Source organism: Triplophysa rosa, linkage group LG19, assembly GCF_024868665.1.
Source record: "Triplophysa rosa linkage group LG19, Trosa_1v2, whole genome shotgun sequence".
Classification (NCBI taxonomy): domain Eukaryota; kingdom Metazoa; phylum Chordata; class Actinopteri; order Cypriniformes; family Nemacheilidae; genus Triplophysa; species Triplophysa rosa.
This window is the reverse complement of record NC_079908.1, coordinates 10,114,664-10,132,733: the sequence shown is the minus strand read 5'-3', so window position 1 is coordinate 10,132,733 and position 18,070 is coordinate 10,114,664. Positions and strand designations below refer to the sequence as shown.

General features: G+C 41.9%; 1 protein-coding gene across 8 annotated transcripts in view; it reads right to left on the bottom strand.

Moving 5' to 3' along the window:
- Window positions 1–18,070, bottom strand: part of nrg2a (neuregulin 2a) — an 81,541-nt gene that overhangs the window by 48,018 nt on the left and 15,453 nt on the right. Inside the window, exon 1 of one of the 8 annotated variants that reach the window (XM_057361271.1) lies at window positions 2,395–2,676. The exons of the other annotated variants lie outside the window; for them this stretch is intronic. Coding sequence (XP_057217254.1) covers window positions 2,395–2,488 — 94 coding nt within the window. The 5' untranslated portion in view covers window positions 2,489–2,676. Of the gene's footprint in view, window positions 1–2,394; window positions 2,677–18,070 lie in introns of those variants that run through there. 8 annotated transcript variants of the gene reach the window in all.

The window sequence follows — 18,070 nt, the reverse complement described above, 5'->3', positions numbered from 1 at the left end:
CAATGTGTACACCTCACAATCACAAAACAGAGCGGGATAACTCAGTCGACATATCAAAGAACCAAAAAGACTTTTCCAAATATTCCTACGTATAAACCGAAACGTGGTTTATCACTTAAAGAGAAATGATTTAGGAAAGAAAGCAATACGCATGTGTGGTCTTGGCAATCGGCTCCGTAGCGCGTATGCCAAATATAGCCGCATGTTAACACAATCAATCACTTCTAGAAATGTGTATATAATTTAAAATGCTTCTGATTATTTTTTTAAACAGATCACCGTGTAAAGCACACCATTTTTCAGTACTATCTGATTTCGAGAGTGCAATTGTTTTTAAAAATAGTCTTTCAGATCAGCTTTCCACTTTGTGTCTTGCCTTTTATGCAAGAACGGCACTAAATCAAAACTCGGTTAAATTTAGCAAGAAGGTGTTGTGTACATCAAACCAGAACAACAGAGCTGCACACATACAACTGTCTCGTGTCTCGGGAGACACTGTATAAAACTTCTCCCGGGCACAGTTTTTTTTTACAGCTGCGCTTTGTTTCCGTAGACACAGCACAGGTGATTAGCATCGTCGTACGACACTGTTCCTCCGTACCACATGCCACACACACGCACACCCGTGACGTATGTCAGCGACCACAATTAAAACAGAAAAACACAGGCTTTACAAACTTATATCTTACACAAGCCCTATGTTAAATTACACCTGTGTTAGTATTGGGAGGTCAAGCGTGTCAATAGACAGAAATTAGAACCACATAAAAGGTGTGTTGCGCTGGGGGAACACAATGCTCTCTCATTCAGAGTCCCTGTGTGACATGCCTCAGGGCAACGGGGCAAGGAACACCCCCCTTAAGGGATGAGACACAAAAAGATTCAAAGATTTGTTTGTAAATGAATGAAAGGAAGGGGGAAGGTACATGCGTGCGGGAGACAGAAAGACAGCAGAATTCTATAATGTACCTAATTGGCGTGACCCGCTAAATGAAGAGTTTCATAGCAAGTTGGGTCAAAGCCACACAAAGTTTCTTTACTCATGATCACAAACATGTGTTTTAGTGCAACAGACAGACAAGATTACATTTCTTTCAAATGTTTATGTACAAAATGTGTGAATAGACGATTAAAACATGTTTTTCAAACCTACATACAGATATATTGTGCAACTTCACCCAAAAATAAAATTTCTCACCCTCACATGATTTGAAACCCGTATGACTTTCTTTTTTCTGCGGAACACAAAAGACAATATTCTGAAGAATGCTGGTGAACAAACAACATTGTACCCCATTGACTTCCATTATATGAATACAAAACCACTAAGACATTTCTCTGAATATCTTCTTTCGTGTTCCACAGAAGAAAGATTCATATACAGGTTTTGAATGGCATGAGGGTGAATAAATGTTGACAGAATTTTTATTTTTGTGTGGATGATCCCTTTGATTATAAAAATTGAATTGGAAATTGCATGCAAAGTTCATTCACTTCAACAATGTAAAGTGTCCCAATAAATGGACATGACCAGGCTCATATGGAATTTAACTTTCAATTTCTGGGCTTATTTGGGGGATTTAAATAAAGTAAATGTTTTTAAAAAAGGAGAAAGTTCTTTACTTTCATATGTAACAAATCAAGTCGCCTCAAATGTTACGCCTTCACCCAAGGGTGGAACACTATGAATGATGAGTGTTCTCCAAGTAAAATATCTTAGAGCTTTGTTGGTACAAAATCCATATGAGTCTGGGAATGACGGGTTGGACTGAGAAAAGACAAGAGAGACAGCTGAGTGTGAATCATCATGAACTAGTGTACTGGGGTATGTGGCAAAGAGGGATTTGCCTTCTCCCGATGTGTCTCGCTCCCCGACCTCAGGGTCAGACTGCAGGGACAAGCCATGACTTGCAGTAGCAGCAAAAGTGCGGAGTGAAGAGCAGGTCTCTGAATCATGCTCTCCAGCCCCCATTCAAGAAAATCTCAGCCGTGTCCGTGACGTTTCAAACGTTTCACGGCAACGATGGTCTCTCTGTGCGCCAGCACCACAGCTGAAACATGAACAAACCGTTGAGTTCGGAACTGAGAGGTCTAGAGGGGCGGCTGCCCACGATTTGACCAGAGAAAACCAGAGCGGGAGTTTTGAGGACTTCACGGGGCACGCCAACCTGACTAGAGCTTGCACGCGAAACGCACATCAATGCGAAAATTACGCACCTACGTCACAACGGCTAGATATGCTCCTTCACGCTGAGTGCATTAGGGAGTCCACCTGTGTGACAAACATGTACAGCAAGCTTTGAAAGCGATGAAAACCATTACGTCTCACACCCACCTCACACCCCAGAACCCCCTCCCTTCACCACATTCACCTTGTGCTTGTTTTATATTTACCTTCTGTAGAATTTCTGTCATCAGTTGGAATTTTCTGTCTTTTCCTTCCTCCCTTCCTTTTCCCGTTCCGTTCCTTCTTCTTACCCTCTGACATCGTGTCAGTGCCAAACCGACAGAGAAAAATGTAAATCCACAATGGTAAGAAAGTACAGATAGTCCTACGGGGAGTTTGCGACTGGCGCACTTGAGTCTCTGAACTTCAGAGCGTTCGTGCTCCTATATACTCACATCACGCAGGAAACACCTACTTACAGCATGAGAGAGAGAGAGAAAAGAGTGAGGAGGACAGTGGAAAAGAGCGAGAGAGAGAGAGAGAGAGAGAGAGAGAGAGAGAGAGAGAGAGGGAGAGGGGAGGGGAAGCAAGGGAGGGAGCAAAAGGAAGCATTTCCCATTGCTGTCCGGCAATTAACTGTTCCCTGCCTGGTTCTTTCAGATAAGTGCACTCTTTCCAGGCCCTGGAGCTGGCACATGGAGACATCTTAATGCTCAGGCCTCCCCAGCTCATGGGCTCCCCTTTACTTGATCCCTTTCCCCCGCTATTCTAAAGTCTAAAGGCATCATGAGAGCAGAATCCACCCCTTTGGCTGATCTCTTCTTGACAACATATACCTACAGTCCATAATGCTCCCCTTCCAAAAGCATTCAGTGACACAAAAAATAAAATCAGTATGTCACTCTCAGTATGTCATGTCACCAATGTCACTCTCCACCTTTTGCTCTCTCTCTCTTTGTTCCAAGTCTCCCGTCCTCTACTGTAAGCGAGTCACAACACGCCCCTGATAGTGTCTCTCTCTGCTAGAGTGTCATCAGGAATCCCAGCAGTGAGCATTCAAACGGCATGGGAACCCGGAGAGAGCTGCCAAACTCCCCTCCAGCGCTCGCACTTGCACGGAAACATGAGGCCACACCACTACACCTCTAACGTCTCTGCTGAAGGTACTGGTGCTGTACAAATAAACAACAGGGTAGATGACAAAAGAAAGAAAGAAAGAAAGAAAGAAAGAAAGAAAGAAAGAAAGAAAGAAAGAAATGAGCTATAGAAAGTAGGAAAGACAGAAATGAGCGAAAGACAGAAATGAGTGAAAGAAGTAAAGACAGAAATGAGCTATAGAAAGAAAGAAAGAAAGAAATGAGCTATAGAAAGAATGACAGACAGACAGACAGACAGACAGACAGACAGACAGACAGAAAGAAAGAAAGAAAGAAAGAAAGAAAGAAAGACAGACAGACAGACAGACAGACAGACAGACAGACAGACAGAAAAAAAGAAAGAAAGAAAGAAAGAAAGAAAGAAAGAAAGAAAGAAAGAAAGAAAGAAAGAAAGAAAAAGGAGCAAAAGAAAGAAATCTAGCACTTCCACATGGACATTTTTAAAGTGTCCATTAGAAAGCCTGGGGCTTATTGGCTGATAGCCAGTCACATGAGTCTTGTGATGAAAATATCAGAGTCCATCATACATTTTGCATGTAACAGTGTCAACATCCTTCTATCTCATCTTTCCTTTAAAAATACTGCAGAAAAAAACTGTGAAAATGACGTTTGAAAGACATTTAGATTTGGAATAAAATATGGTCACAAGCACAGGTGAACAGATGTACACTAGGACAAACCAACAAATACCCACATTAACTTCCTTTGGAGAGTCAAGATAATTTAAAATAAATTGCACTGTCTAATAACCCTGTTTACTATCATGTGCTGTTTGTGTGCACCTGAATGCTTATGTTCGTGCTACTGTAGGATGGATGCAGGAGAGACTACTGTGATGTGCCACACCTTACTGGGTCTGTACAGCATTGCTCCACCAGTGTGATGAAGTCACCTACATTAGCTCTTCAAAAAGTGTATGCTTGATTTTAACTCTCAATCATCTGATAAAATAGTTGCGCTATGATCAAAACACAAAGCATACAAAACAATCCATGCTACTGGGCCAATGCTACAATTTTAAAAGAAATGTAAAAAACTTAACAAAAAATTTAAATACAGGCTAATTCACACTGATTCGACAAACTCCATCAGCGTGAAACCCCTGTTGCCGTTTGTTGGATAGATGTCAATGAGAATGTTGGTGTTTGTTGCCGCTTGTCCGTGTTGGAGTTTCTTGGATCAGTGTGAATAAGCATTAAGGCCCAGTATGTCGTTTTTTTGGAGGATTTATTGGGAGTGAGCCGTTGGTTGCAATTCGCAACCTCACCACTAGATGCCGCTAAAATATCAGCATTGCTCCTTTAAGAGATTTACAACATTCAGGGAAGTTAACAGAAGTTTCTGTATGTAAATAAAAAAACTAAATACGTATGTCATTGAAAAACGACATAGATTTAACACAAAAATATGAAAGCTAAACCATGAGAGAGAAATTCTTGAACAGTAAAAGTACAAAATAGACAAATTAAAAACATTAAAACATATTGGGGCGGTTTCCCGGACAGGGATTAGCTTTAGCCAGAATTTGGCTTTAGTTTAATTAGGATATTCAAGTCATTTTAACAAACATATATAGATAACATACCTTAGAAAGAAAATCATTACTGGTGTGTATCTTGAGACAAAACAATCGCACTGATATATTTTAAGATATGTCAGTGTAAGTTGTTTTCGGTTAAAATACCTCTAACATTTAAGTTAGTCTGGGACTAGTATTAAGCCCTGTCTGGGAAACCGCCCCTTGATATGTGGACGCAGGTCACCCTTTGGAAGCTCAACCAATATGATAAAACAAATTTCGTGTTGTAAAAATGTTGTCATTGCTCTACAATAAATAGGCTACTGTAATATTGTATTGAGATATTTTGTGACAATATATTGTCTTAAATAAACTTTAATATGCAGCCTTCTTTACATGGGGGATAACACATTGTTAAATGCATCAAATTAAACAAGCTGCAATCTATAAGGCTAATTTGCAAGAAGATGGCATGTTTACATTGACCTAATTTAAATTGTACATTGCAATTTCACTAATTTAGGTACATGAGTAAAACTGTACTGCAGGTGGTAGTTAGCGAATTAAACAGTTTAGGTTGTAAAACACAGCGCACAAAAGTGGCAAAACACTTCATCCTTCTCTTTTCCCCGGTGACTAATGCCATCAAGTTCAAGAAAATCATACACAGATAATGTTGTGTCAGGGAACACACGAAAAGCGACATTTGAAGGATCGCCTCACATTTCACTTCCAGCGTAAATGCAAGCACACAAGTGAGTGCTAATCCCAGATAACACTTACGCTGGCAATGTGGTATTGTTGTGCCTCTCAGCAAGGCACCAAAGATCAGATAAGGGATGCGAGATACAGTATCAAAAGTGTCTTCATAAGGGCTTCCTCAAAACAAATGCATATCGCCATCTAGATCACCCAAGAAGCACAGATGCCAACATCTGTCCGACATGATGTCATCCTGTAAACACATCTTTTATCAAGCGAGCGCATCACAATGAAACAAACATTCCCCAACATCAAGGACCCAAAAATAGAGACGTTTCGCAATTAAGTTAGCTTGAGTTTCATCGATGAACAGAAGGCGAACAGTTTGTGTGTCAGCTCAAAGCCGACAAGAATGAAAGCGTGATGAGGGAAGTGGAGGATTACATGCTTGTACGAGGTGACCGGGTGTCTGACCGGGGGTCTCTCCGCGGGTACCCTAATGATTCTACCCTCCTCAGAGTCGTGTCATCGTTCAGCTGGTGTGTGTGTGTGGTGGGGGTTTGGGGGTATGGGAACTGGCGTGACCCAGCACATCTGTCCATTCAGTGCTTCCACTCCAAAAGATCAAAGGCCATGTTGTAGGCATAAACAGTGTGTGTGTGTCTGTGTGGATGTACCTCCCTCATGACAACCTCCTCGTGGTGAGTGAATCCGTCACTTTTAATGACACTAAGCCGCATGCAAGCCAGGTATGGGTCACCCTCCCCTTGTTGCAGGGCATGATGGGACTTGTTACGCGTCCTCTCTGGCACCGCTGTGCGTGTACGTATGCATGCAAAAGTGTGGGTATCTAAATACTGATGAGCAAGTGCAGGGAAATCCCTTAAAAGATTAGTTCCTCTTTGAATTGCAGGACGGCCCCAGTGATTAATTTACCCCGCTGCACTGCAGAAGTGACAGTGTTACTTTATATTTACCATACAGGCATTGAATGTTCCCGGTGGGCGGAGCTGACATCATGAGATACAATACCGCCCGTGCTATGTTGCAATATGCGGTGACATGGAGTTACAGAACAAAAGGAGGAATAGAAAAACACTGGGTGTATCAACAACATGCTCCGCTTTATTTTTGAGCGAACCACCCACCTAGCACGAAGCCCTCCAGCTCATGGCGAAATAAAAGACGGCTGGGCATGACATACATTCGTATAGATTGCTTGCTGTATCGACAGCCATTCAAAGCTCTTTCCGTCACAAGGAAATGTTTCTCCGAAATGGGACCGTGCGTTCTCTCATCTGTTCTCTTCCCCTCTCCGTTCATCTTTGCCTCCATTAAAAAGCATCTGCTGTTTCTCAACATTGAATGCCCCCAGGCACTCTCTGCTCTGATTGAGTGGGTGGGGATGCCTGACATTAAGAGTAAATAAAGAGAACTTGGAGCCACCCCCTTAAAAGTCCTGGATCGGATTCTGGTGGATCTCTCCCACTCCCGTACCCTCACCAGGCCCCATCTCGGCAATTTGCAGAGGGGGCCCTTACACTTCCTCCGAGATTACAGCAGATAAGTGTAGCCCACCTTCCCCCATCGGCCTCCCGCTGTACCTGCACACCATCACGCATATATACTGCGCCGAGACACCGCTGGCATTTCACGAGCGCTGCAAGTTTATCTTTGGAGACGTAATGGTTTTAAACACCCATCTGGTTGTTTAGATCAGTGCGTTTCTCCTAGGGCACGGTGTGTGTGGATCTGAGTGGGAGGTAAAGGGATGCAGATCCGTGCATTTAACACTGGCCTGTTGACTTGACTGAGGGGTGAAGCAAGGGCAGCCGTGGAGCAGAGAGGCAGTGCTGAGGGTACAAAGGACACGATAAAGTTGTTCTACCTATTTGTGCCCTCCTTTAAACTTTAAAGCCGGTGCAAACTACTCCATCTGTAAATGATCACCGTGCCCAGGTTTGGTGCCTGAGAGCCAGGCATGTTTCTAATGCAGACCCCCTTAAGGGTCGGAAAGGGTCGGATTTTTAGTCAATCTCTTTGAAGGTATATCTCATTGAACATCACACATCCGAATTGGTAAAGGGTCTGCGATTCCAGGTGCCTTCGTCTGCACACGGGCAGAGTGTGGGGTCCGAGACATCCGTCCCCTCAGACGGGATGTCTTGGGGCACCCACCAAGCTTGACCAATCGAAGCCAGAAGGCCATCTCGCACCGCCGCATTGGTCAAATCGCGGGCAAGGATGAGGACCCAGGCTATTTACAGTATTTGAACTCCAAACCGCACTGTCGTGTGTATCGTACCGTATGACCATCTGTGTTTGTGACCACGAGCAGTAAGGCGCGTAAACGAAACTTCTGCGTGAGCGTGACTGCACGCATGCATTGTGAAACCGTGACAATTAAATTTCTCGAAGACAGCCAGCAAATGTATATACATGTGGGAGCTTTCTGTAAAAGAAGCTTGGCCCCGGCACGCATACGTTCAGGTGGTTAATGGTGAGATGGTGTGAATCCAGCCCTGCGTGGTTTCCACTGCACGCAGCTGTCACCATGGCAACCATTCAGAACAGGCGATAGAGACGTTGCACCACATGAAAACCGAAATGTCCATAAGGTAGCCGATGCTTAGTCCGCAGGGAAACACTGCGGCGAAACAGGGAGCGGATAGGCAGACAGACAGAGAGAGAGAGAGAGAGAGAGAGAGAGAGAACGATTCACAGAGTGACATTCTAACTGCTTGCTCACTTTCTGAGCTGTCAGGTTATCCCATCACCTGGCTGTCAATCACAGAGCTGCCACAACTTAGCCCCGCCCACCCACAGCATGCCCTGCCTTCCACATACTGCAATGGCAGATCAATCAAGTCACTCACTGGATGATTTATGAATGGTAGAAGGAGTAATGGAAAAGATACATCCTCATCAAAGTCTATCCATGATGAGTGCTCAACGTTCCAAGGCCTGACATTGATCTTGCCAGAGAGAACAGGACACAGGGATAAGCATAGCAACACGGCAGCCAATAGGGTACAATTTAGCCCAGGTGGGTTACAGTATGAGATGCTTTTTCACAACTTACGCTAACCGAGGTGCATCAGATCATAGATGACTTCAATGTCTGCTAAGAGCCATGACATGCCAGATGGAGTCAAAGACACGAGAACAAGTGAAACATCCTGTGCAAGGTCTACTAACGTAATCTAAGATCCCCACAGATATGTGACACAATGTTGTGGCTGATCCAGCTGTTTACCCTTTCACTGCTGAAATTCTAACTCTTGGTGTGAAACTGAGGGTGTGAACATTGCATAAGCGTCAAAAGTGAAAGTGATCTATTAGTCAGATATGGTGACCCATACCCAAAATGTGACCTCTGCATTTAACCCATCCAGAGAGTAGTGAACACACGCACACCCGGAGCAGTGGGCAGCTATCACTGCAGCACCCGGGAGCAGGTAGGGGTAAGGTGCCTTGCTCAAGGGCACCTCAGTCGTTACCCGCCAGCTCTGGGAATCGAACCGGCAACCTTCTGGTCACAAGTCTGACTCTCTAACCATTAGGCCACGCATGCAAAACACCAATTATATTCTAAACTACTCCATGCAGAGCAATACGTTTGCAAGAGTGAATGCGCATTTAGTGTACCAAAATGAAGTCTCTCACTAAAATCTGTCCAATAACAGACATAATTTACTAAGCGGAGAAAATAAATAAGTCTGTTAGAACGTTTGAAAAGAATACAGCCATATATAACCGAATCAAAATGTTAACTGAATATATTTTCGATTTAATCATATACTGTATGTAAGATAAAAATAACTAAACTGAAAGTGCTTCTAGCAAATCTAGTTATCTTGCAAAGTAGTCTATAGCCAACAATCGGTTATTCTACGTGAAACAATTTAAACTAAAAGATTTTTGTACATTTTAAAGCTGTGAAATCAATGAAATATACTGTTTAAATGGTGTAAATGTAAGTTAAAAAAACGTAAATCTGAGTAACTCAAATATTACAATTCACCAAAATGTATATTAAAAATATAATCTGTTAATTAAATACTTATTTTTTCATTAAATACACTTAAATAATATATAAAAATTTTAGCGAAATGAACTGTTGTCCCACTGAAAAAATGAGTTAAAGATTTTATTAAGTTAATATAACTGTTTATTTTTGTGATATTTACTAAGCCACAGGAATTCTTTTTAGAGTGAAAATGCAGATGGTAAATTTTTTTTGTAAAAAACACTGAAAAATATTGGTGGGTGATACATCAGTGCATCTCTATTTTTTTTTACAGTTTTGCTAGGGGAATGACCCTCTTTTGCTATGATGTCATAAGTAGAACTTTATCTAAATCACAAAATTACATCACGCGATGACCAAGCATTTGGTGCAGATCATCATGTCCTGTTTTGTCAGCGAAGATCAATCTGTCACGTTCTCAGTGAGTGGTGAGACAACAGACAAGGAGAGAGGACCCAAACGCAGACGGGAGGTAAGGGGTTAAACAAGGCTTTTAATAAATAATAAAACAAACAAAACAAAAACCCACGAGGGAGTAAAACAAGAGTATAATAAGAACAAAGACTAACTACACTAAACAAGACTAAAAATAACATTTACTACATATTACACAAGACTAAACTACACTTAACAGGACAAGAACTCACCCACATGAAACACGACACAGTACAATGAACCAGCACAAGACAGAAGACACAAGGGCATTATAAAGGGGATAAATCAAGAGGGAACAGGTGTGGGGCATGAACTAATTAACAATCAATAAAGAGGAGACGAAAGGGCGGGAACAGAGACGCAACACCGGAGAGTGGAAGACCAACAGGGTCAAAACGCCTCTCTCCACATAAAACAAGAGGTTCTGTCATGGCTCTGCCACAAGATCAAGAAAAGCAAGACAAGATGGGGCAGAACCATGACAGAAGCCCCTCCTTAACTCAAACTTACTAACACGGGCAAGACAAGGCAGGAACTCGAGGAATAAGCACACAAAGAACATCAGCACATACAATCAACAAGCACAGGACAATGAAACATGAGGGCATTATATAGGTAGACAAACAAAGGATAATAACGAGGGACAGGTGAGGGTAATGGGACACGGGTGGAAAGCTATACAAGGAACGAGAGGGGAGGGGCCAATGACAAGACAAGAGAAAACACATGGAATGTCTAAAGATAAACATCCCATGGCTTTCTCACACTAAACCAAAGGCTTTGTCACGACTCTGCCACAAGACCAAGAAAACCACGACAAGATAAGGCAGAGTCGTGACACAAACAGCACTGACAAGCACTATTACTCTGCAGCGATGAAAGGCCAATGCTCTGAAAGGTAAACACGCAACCCCTGCCTCATAAAACAGCGGCTTTATGCGGTACGCTTTGTCTCTGCCTCCATCCAACAGTTATTCAGGTCTCTTTAACAAGTGGCACTTAGATATACCGCAGTCTGCGGAAGATACATTAGCGTTTCACCCGAGTGTGCGACAGATTGTTTTTCAGATAGTGTCAGGGATAGATCTACTCCATCCATGTTTTTTTGCTCAGTTTGAGAAGAACAGACAAACACACTCCCACACACTCTCACGCAGTTTAACAAACAAGCGCCCACATCGCCGCTGCAGTGTTAACACAAACACACACGCATGCTGTTTAGCGTTCACAAACGGGCCAACACGTAGCCAGCCAAACACCAGTCAATCCACGCAAATGTATACATGCCCTTTTGGCAGAACATAAACATACAAGCAGAAAAACACTATTACATGTTTTGCTTTTTTGCCGCTTGAAGGTTTGTGAAAGTAAACAGAAGCATTTTTCCAAAGAAGCAACAGAGGCTGTCTGCCAAAAAAATGTAATGAGGAAATAAAAAGTACAAGTACACAGTACAAATAAGCGAGTCAATACAAAATTTTATATTAAATTGTGTGTGGATATATTAATGACACAATAAACAAATCAACCACTAGGACATCACGCTATCATTAATGTCCAAATGGAAATAAACTTAAAATGATGATCTATGGGAGAGCTGGTTTGCTGACTAATGCTTGGAAAAGAAGACTATTAATAATAATAATAAAATAATAACAATTGAAAAGTAATACAGTAAGTAAGGGTTGGAAATGAGGCTATTAATAATAATAATTGAAAAGTAATACAATAAGTAATGGTTGGAAAAGGAGACTATTATTATTATTATTAATATTCATAATAATAATAATTATTATTATTGAGAAGTAATACGATGAGTATTAGTTGGAAAAGGAGGATAATAATAATAATAACAAATACTGTATTATTTAGTTAGCAATACATTTAGCTAACTTTTCAACGCATTGTAAAAGTGTGAAAAATTATGACTTTAATGTAACTTATTAAAAATATAAAAATATAGTATTGGTTGTGTATGTATTATAGACCAAATGGTGTTTCAAACTGTGTCCCGTTTACCTCGTTTCAGAAGTCCACCAACATTCCACTGTGCTGTATTGACATTTGCTCGATTTGATAGAACGGACAGAAGAAGCAGAGGCTCATGGGAAAGGGTCCAGTTCTTATCAATGCCCCTTTGCACACAGAGACACAAACGTCCGCTCCCAGCTCTGCATTCTTCAAATCAAATCAAATTCCTTGCGCGCTCTCAACTCGTCCTTTATCTGGAGAATGTACTCTGAGCAAAGCACAAACATGTCACTGAGGAAGGCCCTACACTCTCTTAAAAAAGCACCACCCCACACATACACACCAGTCATTTGCATTTCTGTTTTTCCTTCTACAAGAGCTGTGTCTTATCACAGGCTCAGCTTATCTCTCAATTTCTCTTGCAGCATTGCAGGGCCTTCCTGAAAAACACAGAGCTGCGCTAGTGGCAAGCGTCCTCTGGGGTTGACGGTTCGAGTGCTTGAAAACTAAGGGGTTGAGTTTTTCTTTCAGAGGGGCCTCTGATAATTTGAGGGGAGAGCTGGTGAGAGATCAAGTGTGTGGCCCCCGGGTACTGGCGGCAGGACGGGCCCTCCGTGCTCCGGCTCTTTGGGGGAGGAGGGATTACAGGAAGCCCAGAGCGCAACTGGGCCGCCTCAGCGCGACAGGCAGACGGCCCGGTCACAGATACTCTCTCTGCTGTTCCAACGACAGCAGCGCTGTGTGCCAGAAGCCGACTGACTCATCCTGAGACTGCGGAGGACAATCTCAAAGCAGGTCCATCACTCATCGTGTTGGACGGGCGATCAATCGCACTGCAAATTCTTTGCTCTCTGGGCAGAATAAATAAAGTGATGGAACATAAATAAATAAAAATGCAAGAGAAAATTTAACTGGACATACAAGACAGAACATATCATACAGAGCTTTAGATGAAAGCTGATGCCCAGGCGTAACTGAGCCGTGGCCTAGAAAAGATGAAAAAGCATAATTCATGGAAATATGACAGTCTTTCGAGGAATGGTTTGGGAATGCTGAACCAGTGGAGGCTCTGGGCAGAGTAGTTTTGTTTGTAGTATATGGAGCGTTTAGTCCTAACGCGTCCCTGACCTTGGTTCACATCTTCTCTCTGATGGACCACACGGGGGAGAAGATTTGCATTCCATGGCATCCAGAGAATAAAAAAATGCAAAATATGGACGGGCAAAAGTCCTCAGACATTATTGTCAGGGGCATAATGCACTTTTATTTCGTCCTTTTTTCAAGGGCTTTCCTGTATCAAGCATGAACCTAGCAAGGCCAATGTCACAAGTTTGATTCACAGGGAATGCACATACTGCTAAAATGTAAAGCCTGAATGCAATGCAAGTTGTTTTTAATACATATTTTGGGGCATTTACGACAGTAAATTACGGGAAGAGAGAGACAGAAACAGGAGCTGAGAAAGGACCATAAACCGGGATTTGAACTTGGGCCCCAAAAGTGATGCTGCACAACATGTCAGCACACAGTCCACTGGACCACCAGGGACAACGGGCATTTATCCCTTTAATTTTGACAGGACAGTAGAGAGATTTTGACAGGAGAGTATAGGGTGTGGAGTGGGGTGCAGGATCGGCACAAAACCTCGGGCGGGGATCGAGTCAACAGAGGCACAGTGCACGTATGTCAGTTTTTTTAAAGGTCCAGTGTGTAGTTTTTTGGAGGATCTGTTGACAGGAATGCAATATAATATACATAACTATGTGTTCAGAGGTGAAAAGACCTTACATAATGAAGCGTTATGTTTTTATTTTCTTAGAATGAGCTATTTCTATCTACATCCACCCCTGTCCCCTGTCCTCTTACATGGAATTCGGCAGGTGGTGTCTTCCACATGGCTTTCCTTAGTTAATATTAAAGATATCAAGGTTATATAGTCACAGAATGTTTTTTATTATTGCTCATCTCTCAGCCTGAAGAGACACACATAACAACCTGCTCGCTGTCCGGTGACTATCTTTCAACAACAATGAGAGAGGGACCAGACGGAAAGAGCATGTGTTTGCACGGGAAGATAGACACGCTCCTGAACCCCCGGGTTCGGGCCAATCAGCATGACGTCAACAACAGAGCCGAAGATTAATACGACAGGAATGGAAGCAAGAGTTACGGTAAGCCGAACCTCCACTGATACACTGTACATATATAACCTCTGCCCAGACACACAGCTCAAGCCAATGCTGAAGATCTATGGCTGGAGACGAATCAATACAGTGGCAATATTTCAATCGATGTCTATTTCAATCTATAGAAAGGTTTTTTTTCACTTCAGATAAATCCAGTGTGGTGAGGGAGAAACTGCTCTCCGAGCATCAATTATGCCAGAGAGCATCTCAGAAAAGAGAGAAGGCAATAATCCAGCATGCATCAACTTTCCTCCTGGCAACTCATCCAATGACAGCGTGTTCTGGGAACAGTTCCAACCAACCGCATCGGATTCACCTCTAGCTCCATACCGTGGCACGCAGGTGAGTGTCAAAAATCTGGAATCCTCAGAAGGAAGTGCAGAAGAAGAGAAAGGCAGGCATGATATGAAAAAAACAGGGAAAAAAAACTGAAATGAGAGGGAGAGTGAGAAAGAGCCAAAACAACACATGATAAAAAAGCACCAGGGAATGCAAGTATTGAGTTGACGTGCTGTGACTAGTGTTGAAGTTAAAGCATCCTTGTCACATTTCCTCCACAAGCCTTCATAATAACTGTATTCAATATTCCACATAAACAAGAGATTGTACAAACACGACGCAGAAGACTATCAAATCTGGCCAATCACATTTTTGCACGCTCAACCCCGTGACCTGGCAGGCTCTTACAAAATAAATTGGCATGGTAACCATAGTTTGCACCAACATATCACAAGTGGCCTAGTGCAGCTATTGATTCTACATGTTTCTACAGCTACACTGCTTTAAACAAATTAAGTTAAACACAATTCAAGATTAAGAAAGCTTTTTACACATTATTTATGTTATTTACAGTTTACAGGTTGTATTCATTGGTTTACACGATATATAAAATTGTCAAAATAATGCAAATGTACATATTGCACTATTCAAATTGTAATGGTTTGCAATAACTTAATGTTTGTAATACTTCAAAAAGTTAAGTATAGTCAAACTTTTTAGGAGTATGCAGATGACAGAGAGACTAGCAAGACAGAGAGAGATGCTTTATTTTTCTAGAAAGATTTGAAACATGTTGGTAACATCATTTTTTACAGTTTAAATTTTAATATAATTTAAATATTATCATATTGCATATCGTACATGGCATTATTGCATTTTTTTCTATTGTGCAGCACTACACTCTTATAAAAAGGGGCTGCAAAAGGTTCTTCGATGCCATAGAAGAACCTTTGGGTTTCATAAAGAACCTTTAAAGTAAAATATGTGTTCTGAGTTTGTCACACAACAGAAAAGTGTGTTATTAACCACCCAGCCAAATTTGAATGGAGAAAAAAAAACATCCAAGTTGGAAAAATAAGCAGGACTCTCTGCTCTCAAACACTGGGGAGGTGTCCGCTGTTGGCGCTGAAGCCACGCCCACTCGCATCGCTCAACCTGAGTCCCCAGCCCAATAGGCTATATATTTGAATAAGCCCTTTTCACAATGACGTCACTTAACATCAGCCTTTTTGCAAAGCAGTGTATCATAACATCCGTCTTGCAACAAACAAGAAGAAGAAGAAGAAGAAGAACTTCCGTTTTGCCGTCGCGCTGGAATTTAACAACAGTGAAAAAAAATGACAGAACACGTATTCAAGCACTTATCCTAGCACCTTCGCTAACACAAAAAGAAAACAAAACACTTACCTTCATAATCAAACAGGTACTGTTCAACGAATAATTTGTATCCTTTCTCTAGCTTTGATCTTGTCGTTAGCGAAAATTTGTCTGCAAGATGTTGTACATCATCTAGACGTATTTGTGGCAGATGTGCAAGCCACTTGGTAAACTCTATTCTGAGGCGCTAGCAGAAGTAACTTCTTCTTGAGTTTTACTGGCGGTTGGCATATCAGCTTATAGATGCATTACCGCCACCTTATGAACTGGAGTGCTAGCGGAAGTAATGATACACTGCTTCGCGGCAGAACGGAAGATGCGTGACGTCATGTGAAAAGGGCGTATTCAAAGATGCACGAGTCTATGCGCGCGATATTCATCAATAGATAATTCATGAGCAGGTTAAAAGGTATGCGTATTTGGCGTGCTGTCAGAGGAGAGGGCTCAGAACCCGGCAGTTTCTTCCGAACTCGGAGTAACGTTACTCTTCCCCTGTCCGGCCCGGTATTAGCCCGAACCAAGAGCGCGTTGTTGTTAATAATAGCAGCAGGTGTTCTGCCAATTTATGCATCCCTATCAAATTTTGCTACCTCCATACAAAACAGGACTAACCCCAGCAATGTTCAAAGATAGCATTTGTGCAAGGAGGCAGTTTAGAGAGACAGGCTTCATAGGCAGCGTAACGGAAGTCTATTTGAATTATAAACAGACAGCGTCTTTGCTATAACTACAATACTAATTTTTCGATAGAAATGCAATCAAAAGTTATTGAAAGTTAAAATTAAACTTACATTTATACAAAACTATGCTCCAACGGGCGTTTCGGCCATCATTTTATTTTTTCGAGCCTTCTCGACCAATCACGTTCTGCGCATGTTGTTATAGAAACGACAGGTCTCTGTCATTGGTTAGCTGTGAAAAAGGTGCTTGACAGGGCGTTTGAACTTTGTTCAACCTCAAAAGACGCTCTGAGCCTCAGGAAAAGACGCTGGCGTTTTAAAAAAAGTTTTTTTGAAAACACGGTTTAATCCATAGGATTATAATTTAAAACAGACGCTAGCAGTTTCAAAAAGAAGTCAAGTGTGAACATGGGCATGGCCTAAAAAAGCTTTGTCTTTGTCTGATAGTGAACCAGCAGGGTGGATTATCTGCTCGCGCTCATCTCTAAATTTGTTGATTAAACATCATTCACTAAAGCACGTCGCGATCACGTGCAGTGATCCTCCTTCCGTTCACGTTATTCTCCTCCATCCATTCGCATCTGCGTTACCACTTGCTTGTTGTTTGGCATGAGATTTGTTTAGTTGGGCAGAGTGAGAACCTGAAAGCGTGTGCATGAGAGCTTACAACCCTAAGATGGTGATTGAGCAGACATCTGATGCTAAGCGCTCTAGTGATTGGGGATGGGCCATGCATGCTCGGACGCTCCATTGCGTCATCGATCCCCTGTTTTAGCCCCGCCCAAAAAATCCTGAATAGAGAAATGGTAAAAAAACTGTTTAACGGTTTAACTCCACAATTCAGTACTACATACTTCTGAGTCTTTGAAATGTGTTTCAGCAATACATTTCTAACATCTATAATGTGTTTAGAAACAATTCTCAGAATTCTCTTTACACGGACTTTAACATCTGAAGAACCTTTCGGTTTCACAAAATGTTCTTTGTGATGAATAAAAGGTTCTTGAGATTATAAAAAAGTAAGAAAGAGATGGTTCTTTAAAGAACCTTTGACTGAATGGTTCTTCTATGGCATAGCTGTGAAAAACACTTTTAAGCAAATTTAGTTTACAGTAGTAACATACACTCTTAAAAATAAAGGTGCTTCACGATGCCATGGAAGAACCTTTTTTATCTAAATGGTTCCATAAAGAACCTTTAACGTCTGAAGAACATTTGTTTCACAAAAGGTTCTTTGTGGTGAAAAAGGTTATAAAAAGGTAGAAAGAAATTCTTTCTTCTTAAGGTAAGAAAGGTTCTTTTAAGCCACACTATTGAACTTTTGCTCACAGCTACCCCATATGGCTGATAAGCACAATTGTCTGTTACCAGTGTCGTAAATAATGTCGCTAAGCTTCCCCATGGGCAGCGCAATACACGTGAATTTGTTGACTAAACTGATGGAAGCGGCGAATGCAGAAACGTTTTAAAACCATTTCACACTCTTCCGCAGGCGGGGGATGGGCGGGGCTGTGTGTAGCAGCTTAAGTAGAATTCGTCCAGTTAAGAGTTGTTCTACCCCTGAAAT